This window comes from Erpetoichthys calabaricus, chromosome 16, assembly GCF_900747795.2.
Source record: "Erpetoichthys calabaricus chromosome 16, fErpCal1.3, whole genome shotgun sequence".
Lineage (NCBI taxonomy): Eukaryota > Metazoa > Chordata > Cladistia > Polypteriformes > Polypteridae > Erpetoichthys > Erpetoichthys calabaricus.
Genome location: NC_041409.2, coordinates 56,192,395 through 56,205,143, shown reverse-complemented (window position 1 = coordinate 56,205,143; position 12,749 = coordinate 56,192,395). Strand labels below are relative to the sequence as shown.

The window sequence follows — 12,749 nt, the reverse complement described above, 5'->3', positions numbered from 1 at the left end:
TGCGTTGGTATAAGTGATATCAGAAATAAATAGTTTATTGCTCTTTGTCCTGCATTGTTCTGTATTAATTCACAGGACTGACATTCTCCTTTACAGTTATTTAGCTAGTAATGTAATATTATCTCTCCAGATCATTAATGTGTGTAATTGGTATTCTATTTAAATTATTCTGTTCCTATATTTACTATGATAGTACTTATGCTATCTATTCAATGGGAAAAATTATATAGCTTGAAGAATGCAATGTGTAATTACTATTAGTATAAATGGGATATAGGGAAAGGAAAAATGACAAGATGCTAGTAATTTCCTTCTAGCCCATTGGATGGCAGCACTTGTCCCCAACTGGGAGAAAACGACCAGCCCAGAAGCTGCCTGAGAAAACAAGCCCTTTAAGGACTATTGTGCTCAGAGAAATGGGGTAAGCTAGGGGGCAATAAAGGGTGTTCCAGCATAGCATTCCTGCAACTCAAGCTACACCTCCTTAGAGGAGTCAAGAGTCAGGAGTTGAATTTGGCATGAAGGCTCAGGGCTGAAAAAGGAGGTCAAGATTGTGAGGGTGTTTGTGAGATACTTGGGAGATGGAAAGTGAATAATCCACCTCAACAAGCAGACAGGGCAGTTACCTTTGGGAGGAGTTCCAGAAGGCCAGCAAACTTTTGTCTATTTTCTGTTCTTTTGTTAACAGCATCACTCCATTTTTGTGACAATTCTTTCAGTTTTATCATTGTTAAACACAAACACACACCAACACACTTTGTTATTATTCTGGTTGTGGGCAGACACTAGGAGAGTCCTATTCATCTGCTCTATTATATCCATGTAGTATGGATTATAAGGTGGAAATTACATATTTAGTATACAATATTTATGATAGGGTGAATCAAGTACTCAAGGGCATCAGTGGAAATTAAGGAGAAGTGCATTTAAAACTGAAGCCAGGTGGCACTCCTTTACTCAAAGAGTTCTGTGACTCTGGAACAAACTACCAAGACATGTAGTTGAAAGCAGAAATCTTCACAACCTTTAAGAAGAATCTGGATGAGATATTGGGACAGCTTGATGCACACACACATGTTCACAAAAACACAAAAATTAGATATGATAATGTTTAAACTGATCATTTCTGTATTCCATCAGTCATTTGGTACACTACAAAATTGGAATTGTATATTATATGTAATACATGACAGAATCTAAAAAAAGGAAAATCAAAATTAATTCAAAGCAATTATTTCTAATGAATTTAAAGAAAAATATTTGCTTATACAATTTTAATAAATAATTTTCTGCATTAGCATTTATTTCTCATACTTTTGCAAATAATAAATACACAAATATTTGTATCTTATTAAAAAATTATTGCACTATAAAATTTTAAGTTATACAAATTTTATCTACAGCATACCGTACAAAAAAGGAAACTGGATGATATTTTCAAATGATATAAGAAGCACCAACAGTAATTACTGTTGCATATAATGTTCCATTTAAATAATTTATTCAGTATTGTGTAGTTAATATTGTTGTGGATTTATGCTATTAAAGCAGCGCAGCAATGAAACTATCTTTCAAGCAAAAACAAAGTATGAATTCATTTGCAGAGCAGGCTAAGTGATATGGATAGTAATGAGCCTCTTGTCCCTCCCTTTATGACCTGTAAATACTAATAAGACAGCATAATTTTTAAACTCCTTTACAAAACAAATAATAAACAAATAACAGCATTAGATGTACACTCAGAGCATAGCAAAGTGTTGTCGAAGCTGTTTAATAAGTTGTTGAGTGTCCGTATGGTCTGGGTATGCAGTCTCTGCTTGCTTTGCAGCTATGTAACTGTTCTGAAGGTCTCCCACCTAAAGAGAAAGTACAAACAAAATGTTCAGTAGGTTCACCAGTAGGTGTACTGTTATCATTATTTAGAATTACCACTTTCCTTAACGCAAACTACAGTACTTTAGTACAATATTTATTTAGAATATCTGTCAAACAGAATGTTAGTGTTCCATAATTCTGCTCCTAAGTTTGTGGCATTCAGTGTTACCTCCTCCAGAGTGGAATTACAGACTAAAAAACTAATCCATGCAACTTTTGCAATATAGTTCCTTCCCTTTAAATATCTTGGATCATAAGGGTGTTCCCAAACTCTTGTTTCATTTATCTTTTGTCATATGACCAAAATGTATTAGATGTTATTTAGCACCCACAAGTAAGAATTTCGCCGAGTCTGTGCATGTGACAATAAAGACCCTAAGACATGTTTCAGGAAAATATAAATATATTTTTATTATAAACTGTATAGGGTTTCCATTAAAAGTGTTTTGTAACAACTCAAGTGCCACCAATTTGGCCAAGGACAGGAAACAGTACCACTGATTATCTCACGGAAACTAAGGGATCTACAATGGGGATGACATAGCCTCTGTGTTATATCACTTTAGCAAACAGGGACAATGCAGCCAGTCACTGTAAATAGTGTTAGAAAATGAGTGTGAGATAATGATGTTCTAGGAGAAAGCTGCAGAGAGTAGCCTAGGTCATCAGAGGGCAGGCAGCCCAGTATGGGCTTGGATGCTTTATCCACAGACAAGCAGAGAATATTAGAAGAATGTTCTGGACATGCACCAAATTAACATTATTCTGGACAAAAATTTTTAAGCAAGCCTTTTTTTTATTTTGTTTTTTTTTAAATTGTATTGATTTTATTGTAATCATTCCTTACAAATAGATCAATTTTTACAAAAAATAGGATTCAAAACAAACCAACCCCCACCACTGAGAAAGAGAGCATGGCCAACGGAGTAAAACTTAAAGCTAGTAAAAATAAATAAATTGATGAGTTTAATAGGCGGATAAAGATAAATGGAGAAGAAAAGGAAATGGGAAGAGAATCTGCTTCCTCAGTGCTTTAAGAGCTTATTCTAAAATATTATTGATTAGATCCTGCCAGGTTTTGAAAAAGTTCTGCACAGATCCTCTAAGTGAGAATTAGACTTTTTCCAATTTCAAACAGTATAAAACATCAGTGACCCACTGACTTAAAAGAGGAGAGTTAGGATTCTTCCAGTTTAGCAAAATAAGTCTGCGTGCCAATAGCGTAGTAAAGGCAATCTCAGTTTGTTTGTCCTTCTCCACTTTAAGCCCATCTGGAAGAACACCAAACACAGCTGTTAGTGGATTAGGAGGGATTGTGACACCAAGGCTGTCTGAAAGGCACTTAAAAATTTTTGTCCAGAATAATGTTAATTTGGTGCAGGTCCAGAACATGTGACTCAAGTGAGGCTGGAACTTGATTGCAGCGTTCGCAGGTTGGATCTTGCCCTGGAAACATTTTGGACAGTTTTAAGCGAGACAGATGTGCTTGATATATAATTTTGAATTGAATAATTGTATGCTTTGTGCATATGGAGCATATGGAATTGTATGCATTGCTACCTTCCACTCCTTTTCTGATATGTTGAGTGAGAGATCTTTTTCCCATTGTACTCTTGGATCTTTGAAAGGGAGGGACTGTAAAATAATTTTATATATTGCAGAAATGCTGTCTGAGTCCTTGAAACTGAGCAATATTTTTTCCAGCATAGAGGAAGGTGGGAGATGGGGAAAATCAGGCAGTTTCTGTTTGACAAAGTTTCAAATTTGAAGATAGTGAAAGAAATGTGTTGCTGGAAAGTCAAATTTGGAATGTAATTGTTCATAGGATGCAAAGATGTTGTCTATATAAAGATCTCTAAGTAATTTAATCCCAAATATTTTCCAGATATTAAAAACTGCATATGTTTGCAAGAGTGAACAAAGGTGGTTCTCATGAAGAGGTGCCACAGATAAAAGATTCTCCATCTTAAAATGCTTTCAACATTGGTTCCATATATTGAGTGAGTGAAGCACAATTGGGTTATTAGTATATCGGCGATAACTTGCATTAACAGGGGCACAAAGCAGGGAATATAAAGAAGTACTGCAGGATTTTATTTCTATTGCGCACCATGCCTGTGTATGTTCATCTATTTGTGTCCAGGTTTTTATAGCTTGTATGTTGGCTGCCCAGTAATAAAACAAAGTTGGGTAGAGCCATGCCACCTTCTGCCTTAGGTCTTTGTAGGGTCACTCTTTGAATAAGTGGATGTTTTAAGTTCCAAATAAATGAGGTTATGGTTGAATCTAATTGCTTAAAAATGATTTATTGATGTATATTGGAATGTTTTAAAATAAAAAGAGAAGCTGAGGAAGGATATTCATCTGAACAACGTTAATTCTTCCAGCTAGAGTGAGATGAAGGGTTGACCATCTATGCAAGTCTTGCTTAATTTTTTCCATACAGACGGCAAAATTTTGTTGATAAAGAACTTTATGTTTACTTGTGATATTTACCCCATGGTATTTAAAATGATCTGCAATGATAAAAGGGAAGTTGTCCAATCTAATATTGTATGCTTGAGAATTCACTGGAAAGAGCACACTTTATTCAAATTAATTCTGAGACCAGAGATCTTTTGAAATTCTGTAAGTGCTGTTAAGCCTCTAGGCTCAGTATTTTGTGTGTCTGATATATATAGTACCATATCATCTCCTGGACAGACAACATCACAGCAGTCATCAAGAAGGCTCAGCAGCGGTTACACTTCCTGAGGGTCCACAGAAAACAAAACCTGGACCTCCAGCCTGCTACTAACCTTCTACCGCTCGTCCATCGAGAGCCTGCTGACGTATTGTATCACAGCATGGTACGGCAGCTGCACCATGGCAGACAGGGAGAGGCTTCAGCGAGTAGTAAAGGCAGCACAGAAGATCATCGGCTGCCCTCTCCCCTCCTTGATGGACATTTACACCTCCCGCTGCCTCAGCAGAGCAAAAAACATCATCAAGGACAGCTCCCACCCTGGCTCTGATCTGTTTGACCTGCTGCCCTCAGGGAGGCGCTTCAGGTGCATCACAACAAGGACAAACAGACTCAAGAACAGTTTTTTCCCAAAAGCCATAACCATTCTAAACTCACACATGCACTGAGTACACAGTCTAACCCCCCAACCCCTGGACTTCCTTCTATCCATCAACTGTGCAATATCCAATATCTAAATGGTACTGATAATAACTGTGTAATATCTGTATACTGTACAATATCATTACTCTCAGGGTCCAACATCCACTACTCACTGCACATGATCATCATTACTGTGCAATATTTAGATTATGTGCAATAACCCAATAGTGCAATAGTTATTTATTCTTTCCAGTATTTAAATAATGTGCAATAACTTGATTTAGTTATTATTCTTTCCATTTGTATATAGCGTCGCAGAACTTTTTTTTGCAACTTTTTGCACCATTTGTTTATTTGTTTATTTACTTGTTGTGTTCTACATATATGTCTGCACTGAAGGAGCTGCTTTTAATCTCATTGTACATGTGTATAGTGACAATAAAAGGCATTCTATTCTATTCTATCTGTATATAGAGAAAAGTCAAGCAAAATGACACCTTTTATTGGCTAACTAAAAAGATTACAATATGCAAGCTTTCGAGGCAACTCAGGCCCCTTCTTCAGGCAAGATATAATACAGAGACTGGAGTTCCCTATGTTTATATACACACTCTAGGACAAGAAACAACATTGGTAAATCTTTAAATGAGAAATTTTAAATGTAAAAAATTAATAGATTCATTCAGGCTAGGGTTAATTTAACAAGAGAGAAAAGAACAATGTATTGTCAAGATCTTTGGATAAGATAACTGTCCAACAAAGTCTTTTGACGTTTGTAATGAGTTTTTTCAAAACAATGTGGACCTGTAGACAGGTTGTCTGTCATTCTGAGAGCTGTAAACAATCCTCATATTTGGCCATAAAACTCTTGTCTCTATTCAATCCATGTTGTAATGTATTAAATTTTAGCATGAGTTTAGCTTCCTATTCTTTTCTCTCTTGCTGTGTTTTGAAGTTGCCCATAAGCACTGTGACTTTAAAGTCCCTCTCACAGTGTCCATGGCTGTTGAAGTGGGCTGCTACAGGAACATCTGTGTTGCCATGTTTAATGTGGAACCTGCGTAAATTCATTCTCTAGCGGAGTGTTTGTCCAGTTTCTCCCACATAGAGTGCAGTGTCAGGACATTTCATGCAGAAAATTAGGTAGACTACATTAGATGATCTGCAGGAAAATGATCCCTTTATGTGATGTTCAAGTCAGCAGTGTGGTATAACTATACAGTCTGTATCATAGATGTAGGCACATGTTTTGCATCTTTTCCGTAGGCATGGAGATGTGCCATTTTCTGTTGGTTCACTTAGGGAGCTTCGGACAATTAGAACATTAGAACACTCTAGACGAGAACAGGCCATTCAGCCCAACAAAGCTCGCCAGTACTATCCACTTATTTCTTCCAAGAAAACATCAAGTCGAGTTTTGAAAGATCCTAACGTCTTACTGTCTACCACACTACTTGGTAGCTTATTCCAAGTTTCTATCGTTCTTTGTGTAAAGTAAAACTTCCTAATGTTTGTGCGAAATTTACCCTTAACAAGTTTCCAACTGTGTCCCCATGTTCTTGATGAGCTCATTTTAAAATAACAGTCTCGATCCACTGCATTAATTCCCTTCATAATTTTAAACACTTCAATCATGTCACCTCTTAATCTTCTTTTGCTTAAACTGTAAAGGCTCAGCTCTTTTAATCTTTCCTCATAATTCAACCCCTGTAGCCCTGGAATCAGCCTAGTTGCTCTTCTCTGGACCTTTTCTAGCGCTGCTATGTCCTTTTTGTAGCCTGGAGACCAAAACTGCACACAGTACTCAAGATGAGGCCTCACCAGTGCATTATAAAGGTTGAGCATAACCTCCTTGGACTTGTACTCCACACATCGTGCTATATATCCTAACATTCTGTTAGCCTTCTTAATGGCTTCTGAACACTGTCGGGAAGTCGATAGCTTAGAGTCCACTATGACTCCTAAATCCTTCTCATAAGGTGTACTCTCGATTTTCCGACTGCCCATTGTGTATTCAATTCTAACATTTTTACTTCCAATGTGTAATACTTTACATTTACTGACATTAAATTTCATCTGCCACAAATCTGCCCAAGCCTGTATGCTATCCAAGTCCTTCTGTAATGATATAACGGATTCCAAATTATCTGCTAATCCACCTATCTTGGTATCATCTGCAAACTTAACCAGCTTGTTACTTATATTCCTATCTAAATCATTTATATATATTAAAAATAGCAGCGGCCCTAGCACTGACCCCTGTGGAACACCACTCTTAACATCAGCCAGTTCTGATGAGGTTCCTCGCACCATCACCCTCTGCTTCCTGTGTCTGAGCCAATTCTGCACCCATCTACAAACATCACCCTGAACTCCCACCTCCTTTAGTTTGATGCCCAACCTCTCATGTGGCACCTTATCAAATGCTTTCTGAAAGTCCAGATAAATAATATCATAAGCTCCACTTTGATCATATCCTTTTGTTGCCTCCTCATAGAATTCCAGCATGTTAGTAAAACACGACCTCCCTCTTCTGAACCCATGCTGACTGCTTAGAATAACTCCTGTCCTTGCCAGGTGTTGCTCGATCTTATCCTTAATAATCCATCCATCCATCCATTTTCCAACCCGCTGAATCCGAACACAGGGTCACGGGGGTCTGCTGGAGCCAATCCCAGCCAACACAGGGCACAAGGCAGGAAACAATCCTGGGCAGGGTGCCAACCCACCACAGGACACACACAAACACACCCACACACCAAGCACACACTAGGGCCAATTTAGAATCACCAATCCACCTAACCTGCATGTCTTTGGAATGTGGGAGGAAACCGGAGCGCCCGGAGGAAATCCACGCAGACACGGGGAGAACATGCAAACTCCACGCAGGGAGGACCCGGGAATCGAACCCAGGTCCCCAGATCTCCCAACTGCGAGGCAGCAGCGCTACCCACTGCGCCACCGTGCCGCCCATTATCCTTAATAATTCCTTCCATTAATTTTCCTGTGATGCATGTTAAGCTTACTGGCCTATAGTTGCTTGGATCTGCCCTGTCACCCTTTTTATATAATGGGATGACATTTGCCATTTTCCAGTTCTTCGGAATCTCTCCAGTGCGCAGTGACTTCCTAAAAATATGCGCCAAGGGTTTATATATGTACTCACTAGCCTCCTTAAGAACTGGAGGATAAATATTATCTGGTCCTGGTGATTTGTTTGATATCAGCTTATTTAATCTGAGCAGTACTTCTCCCTCTACAATTTCCAAATCCCTCAGTACCTCCTTAGTAGTCCCTGTTACCTCTGGGAGGTTATACACTTGCTCACTTGTAAACCCCTCAGAAAAATGTAAGTTTAAGGCATCCGCTATTTCACTGTCTGTATTTTAATTAGTTGTTGAAGGTTTGGTGGTTGTCTGTATGCCAGGAGGGGAGGTTCAGGAAATACATTTTTCAGTGTTTGGTCATTGTTTAGTATTGGCTGAAGTTCTTTTATAATTTTTCAAAGTGTTTCAAGATGTGGGTTGTAGGTGACAACAAGGGGGATGCGGTTCTTGTTGTCTTTGTTTTTATATTCCAGAAGGTTGTCTCTGGGTATGGCAGTAGCTCTTCTTATTTGAGTGTCTGTTGTTTTGGGGTTGTAACCTTGTCATCATGAACACATCAGATTATATACAGGAGGCACAAAGACAATTGTCCAATACTATGTATTATTACAAACTGCAAGAAGACCCAACAGATCTCTACAAAAAGGAACTAAAAAAAATAGTAAGTAGCTTTCCTCTAGGCATCAGGGATCATGCAAACAGTTTAATTCCTGAGAACCCCAAAATGGGTTACTTCTACATGCTTCCTAAAATCCACAAAGAAGGGAACCCAGGATGACCTATAATCTCAGGAATTGGCTCCCTTACAGAAAATATTTCAGGTTGGGTGGAGCACATCCTTAAACCCCTCACCCGTAATACAACCAGCTACATCCAGGACACCACTGACTTCTTAAAAAAACTGTCTGCTTTAGGCCCCTTACCTGAGGGAACCTTACTGGCCACAATGGATGTTGAGGCACTTTACACAAACATCCCCCATGATGATGGCATACTGGCATGTGAAATGTACCTCAAACAACATGATTTACCCACAAAGTCAGTAATAGAAATGATAAAATTCACTCTGACACATAATCTATTCTCTTTTGGACAAGATTGCTACTTGCAACAAATGGGGACTGCAATGGGCTGTCAGTTTGCACCTCACTATGCAAACCTATTTATGGCAAAATTGGAGGAAGATTTCATGTCAATGTGCATCGTAAAACCAATGTTGTATCTCCGTTACATAGATGACATCTTCATAATCTGGATTGCCAGTGAGAAGGACCGCCTCCATTTTCATAATGAATATAATTGTTTTCATCCCAACATAAAGCTGAAGCTGAATTACTCAAAAACAGAAGTCAGCTTCCTTGACACCACCGTTCAACTGAAAGGCAACACCCTTGTAACTTCTGTTTTTCACAAACTGACAGACAGACCGACCTACCTGAAAAGTGATAGCTTCCACCCCAAGTATATAAGGCACTCCATTATTTTCAGCCAAACAATACGGTACAATCGTATTTGCTCAGACCCGACAGACCGGGATCAACAACTGCAGGAGCTCAGACAAGATTTCATCAGACAAGGTTACACCCCCAAAACAACAGACACTCAAATAAGAAGAGCTACTGCCATACCCAGAGACAACCTTCTGGGATATAAAAACAAAGACAACAAGAACCGCATCCCCCTTGTGGTCACCTACAACCCACATCTTGAAACACTTTGAAAAATTATAAAAGAACTTCAGCCAATACTAAACAATGACCAAACACTGAAAAATGTATTTCCTGAACCTCCCCTCCTGGCATACAGACAACCACCAAACCTTCAACAACTAATTGTCTGAAGCTCCCTAAGTGAACCAACAGAAAATGGCACATCTCCATGCCTACAGAAAACATTTGCCCACATCTATGATACAGACCGTATAGTTATACCACTCTGCCGACTTGAACATCACATAAAAGGATATTTTCCTGCAGATCATCTAATGTAGTCTACCTAATTTTCTGCATGAAATGTCCTGACACTGCACTCTATGTGGGAGAAACTGGACAAACACTCCGCCAGAGAATGAATTTACACAGGTTCCACATTAAACATGGCAACACAGATGTTCCTATAGCAGCCCACTTCAACAGCCATGGACACTGTGAGAGGGACTTTAAAGTCACAGTGCTTATGGGCAACTTCAAAACACAGCAAGAGAGAAAAGAATGGGAAGTTAAACTCATGCTAAAATTTAATACATTACAACATGGATTGAATAGAGACAAGAGTTTTATGGCCAGATATGAGGATTGTTTACATCTCTCAGAATGACAGACAACCTGTCTACAGGTTTACATTGTTTTGAAAAAACTCATTACAAACTTCAAAAGACTTTGTTGGACAGTTATCTTATCCAGAGATCTTGACAATACATTGTTCTTTTCTCTCTTGTTAAATTAACCCTAGCCTGAATGAATCTATTATTTTTTTACATTTAAAATTTCTCATTTAAAGATTTACCAATGTTGTTTCTTGTCCTAGAGTGTGTATATAAACATAGGGAACTCCAGTCTCTGTATTACATCTTGCCTGAAGAAGGGGCCTGAGTTGCCTCGAAAGCTTGCATATTGTAATCTTTTTAGTTAGCCAATAAAAGGTGTCATTTTGCTTGGCTTTTCTCTACATTCATAATGGCTAACACGGTACAACACCCTAGTACTATCTGTATATAGAGAAATTATCTGTTCAAGTCCTTCTCTGATAATCCCCTTTATCTGACAAGCATTTCGACAGTGAACAGCAAGCAAGCCTTAATGTGGCAATGTGAAAGTCACCCTCGAAAAATAGGAAGCAAGCTGCCCAAAAGCAGAGAGCAAAAAGCTGGTCTTCAGCTACTAGGTTGCAGAAGATGGTTTATAGAGAAGGAGTATGGATTATTTTGTCCATGTAATGGTAAGGCTGGGCATTGTCCTGCTTAGGCAGCACATGGTCCTTTTGAGATGAGCAGCTAACAATTTGGAAGCTGGCTGAGGCACTGGGTCTTAAAGGGTTACACGAGTCTCAGTGCTGCATAAATACTGGGAGCCACTAGTGGGAACTCAAGCTAGGTATCCTTGTAGTTAAAGATGCTTTGCCGCATAGAAGTAAAGCAGGAGGAGTTTGAGAGCCACATCACAAACATACTAAGAGCCCACAGACAAGAGGAGAGTGAAAGAAAAAAGCTCACTGAGAGGAGGAGGAATGAACAAAGAAGTATAGTTTAATTTAGCGCTTTGAGTACTAAGAAAAGCGCTATATAAATGTAATGAATTATTATTAATTATTATTATTTATATAGTACCTTCTCCTATAGTAAGTACCTATTCCAAACCACTTTACAAATGCAGTTGAAGGAAAACTAATAATATATTTTTTTTACATTTTTTTATCTCAGGCAAGCTAAGTAATTTACTTAAGAGTCAGACAGTGAATTGGGGCGTTGATGGAAATGGCAACCATGTGGTATAAAGTAGGCCATACTGCCAGTAACATAAAAAAAAGTCTAAAGTTGCGAGAAGGACAAATAGAAGAGGAAAGGAAGTGTGCTTTATGGTATAATGGAAGTAGGTAAGTAGGCAAACCAAATTTGTCAAGGAAAACCCAGAAGGACAGGAGGGTTTGTTTTGTCTTTTATTTCCTTTGTATATTTTGAATTCCTTTGTGTTACTTTCTTTTTGGAGATGATGTGCTGAGATGGTGCACTTATCCTAAACACAATATCATCAAGTGTCGAATTACAAATACATTGTATCTATTTTAAATTTTGATAAGAATATATACATGGACTTTCCTTCTTGGCTCACTATTACAATCTAAAAGTATACAGTAACAGAGTGTATTAATTAAAAATACTTAAAATCAAGTTCAGAATTTTTAAATTCTACTTAAGACAGAAGTTAAGAAACTGACATTTTGAAGAATGCCTTCGAAGTAAAATACAAATATTTTCACAGCACTTTTTCCAGTTTTATATTATATTATATATATATATATATATATATATATATATATATATATACACATACACACACATACAGTGGAACCTTGGTTTGCGAGTAACTTGGTTTACGAGTGTTTTGCAAGACGAGCTAAAACTTTTAATAAATATTGACTTGATTAACGAGAGAGGTCTTGCAATACGAGTAGTATGTATACGCTTTGTCTGCTGAGCGTCATGTGATCACAACTGAGCTGATGGTTCTTGTCTCTCTCTCTCTCGCTGCAGGCAATCATCTCCTATTCTCCGTCTGAGTCGGCATGCCTCACTCATATAGTCAACATCCGTATGAGCGTATACTGTTTACTACAGCATTGTGACTGTGTGTGTGTGTGCTGTGACGTGCGAGTCCCCGTCTTGCACCCCAAAACACGAAGCTGAGTCTCAGTACTTTAGCAACACCAGCTTTATTCAGCTTGAAACAGCAACAGCGCGGTTATTTATTGTAGTGGGATTTTCCACTCTCCAATACACAGACACAGCAGTCAGGCAGGGTTGTGGCCAAGTAGTACTATGCCCTGCACATTTATAATGTTCCTTGTTCCTTGTATCACCCATCGACGGCAGGCGCTTATAGCATGTCCACGATCTTTTCGGATTTGCTTTTACGGCAAACTGCTACAGCTCTGGGAGACTGTGA

The 12,749-nt window shown here is 38.4% G+C and overlaps 1 protein-coding gene across 1 annotated transcript in view; it reads right to left on the bottom strand.

Annotated features, from left to right (window-relative positions):
- Positions 1-1,300: 1,300 nt before the first annotated feature.
- The window catches only part of ttc8 (tetratricopeptide repeat domain 8), a 64,611-nt gene continuing 53,162 nt past the window's right edge, over positions 1,301-12,749 (bottom strand). Inside the window, exon 14 of the mRNA XM_051919890.1 lies at positions 1,301-1,856. Coding sequence (XP_051775850.1) covers positions 1,740-1,856 — 117 coding nt within the window. The 3' untranslated portion in view covers positions 1,301-1,739. The remainder of the gene's footprint in view (positions 1,857-12,749) is intronic.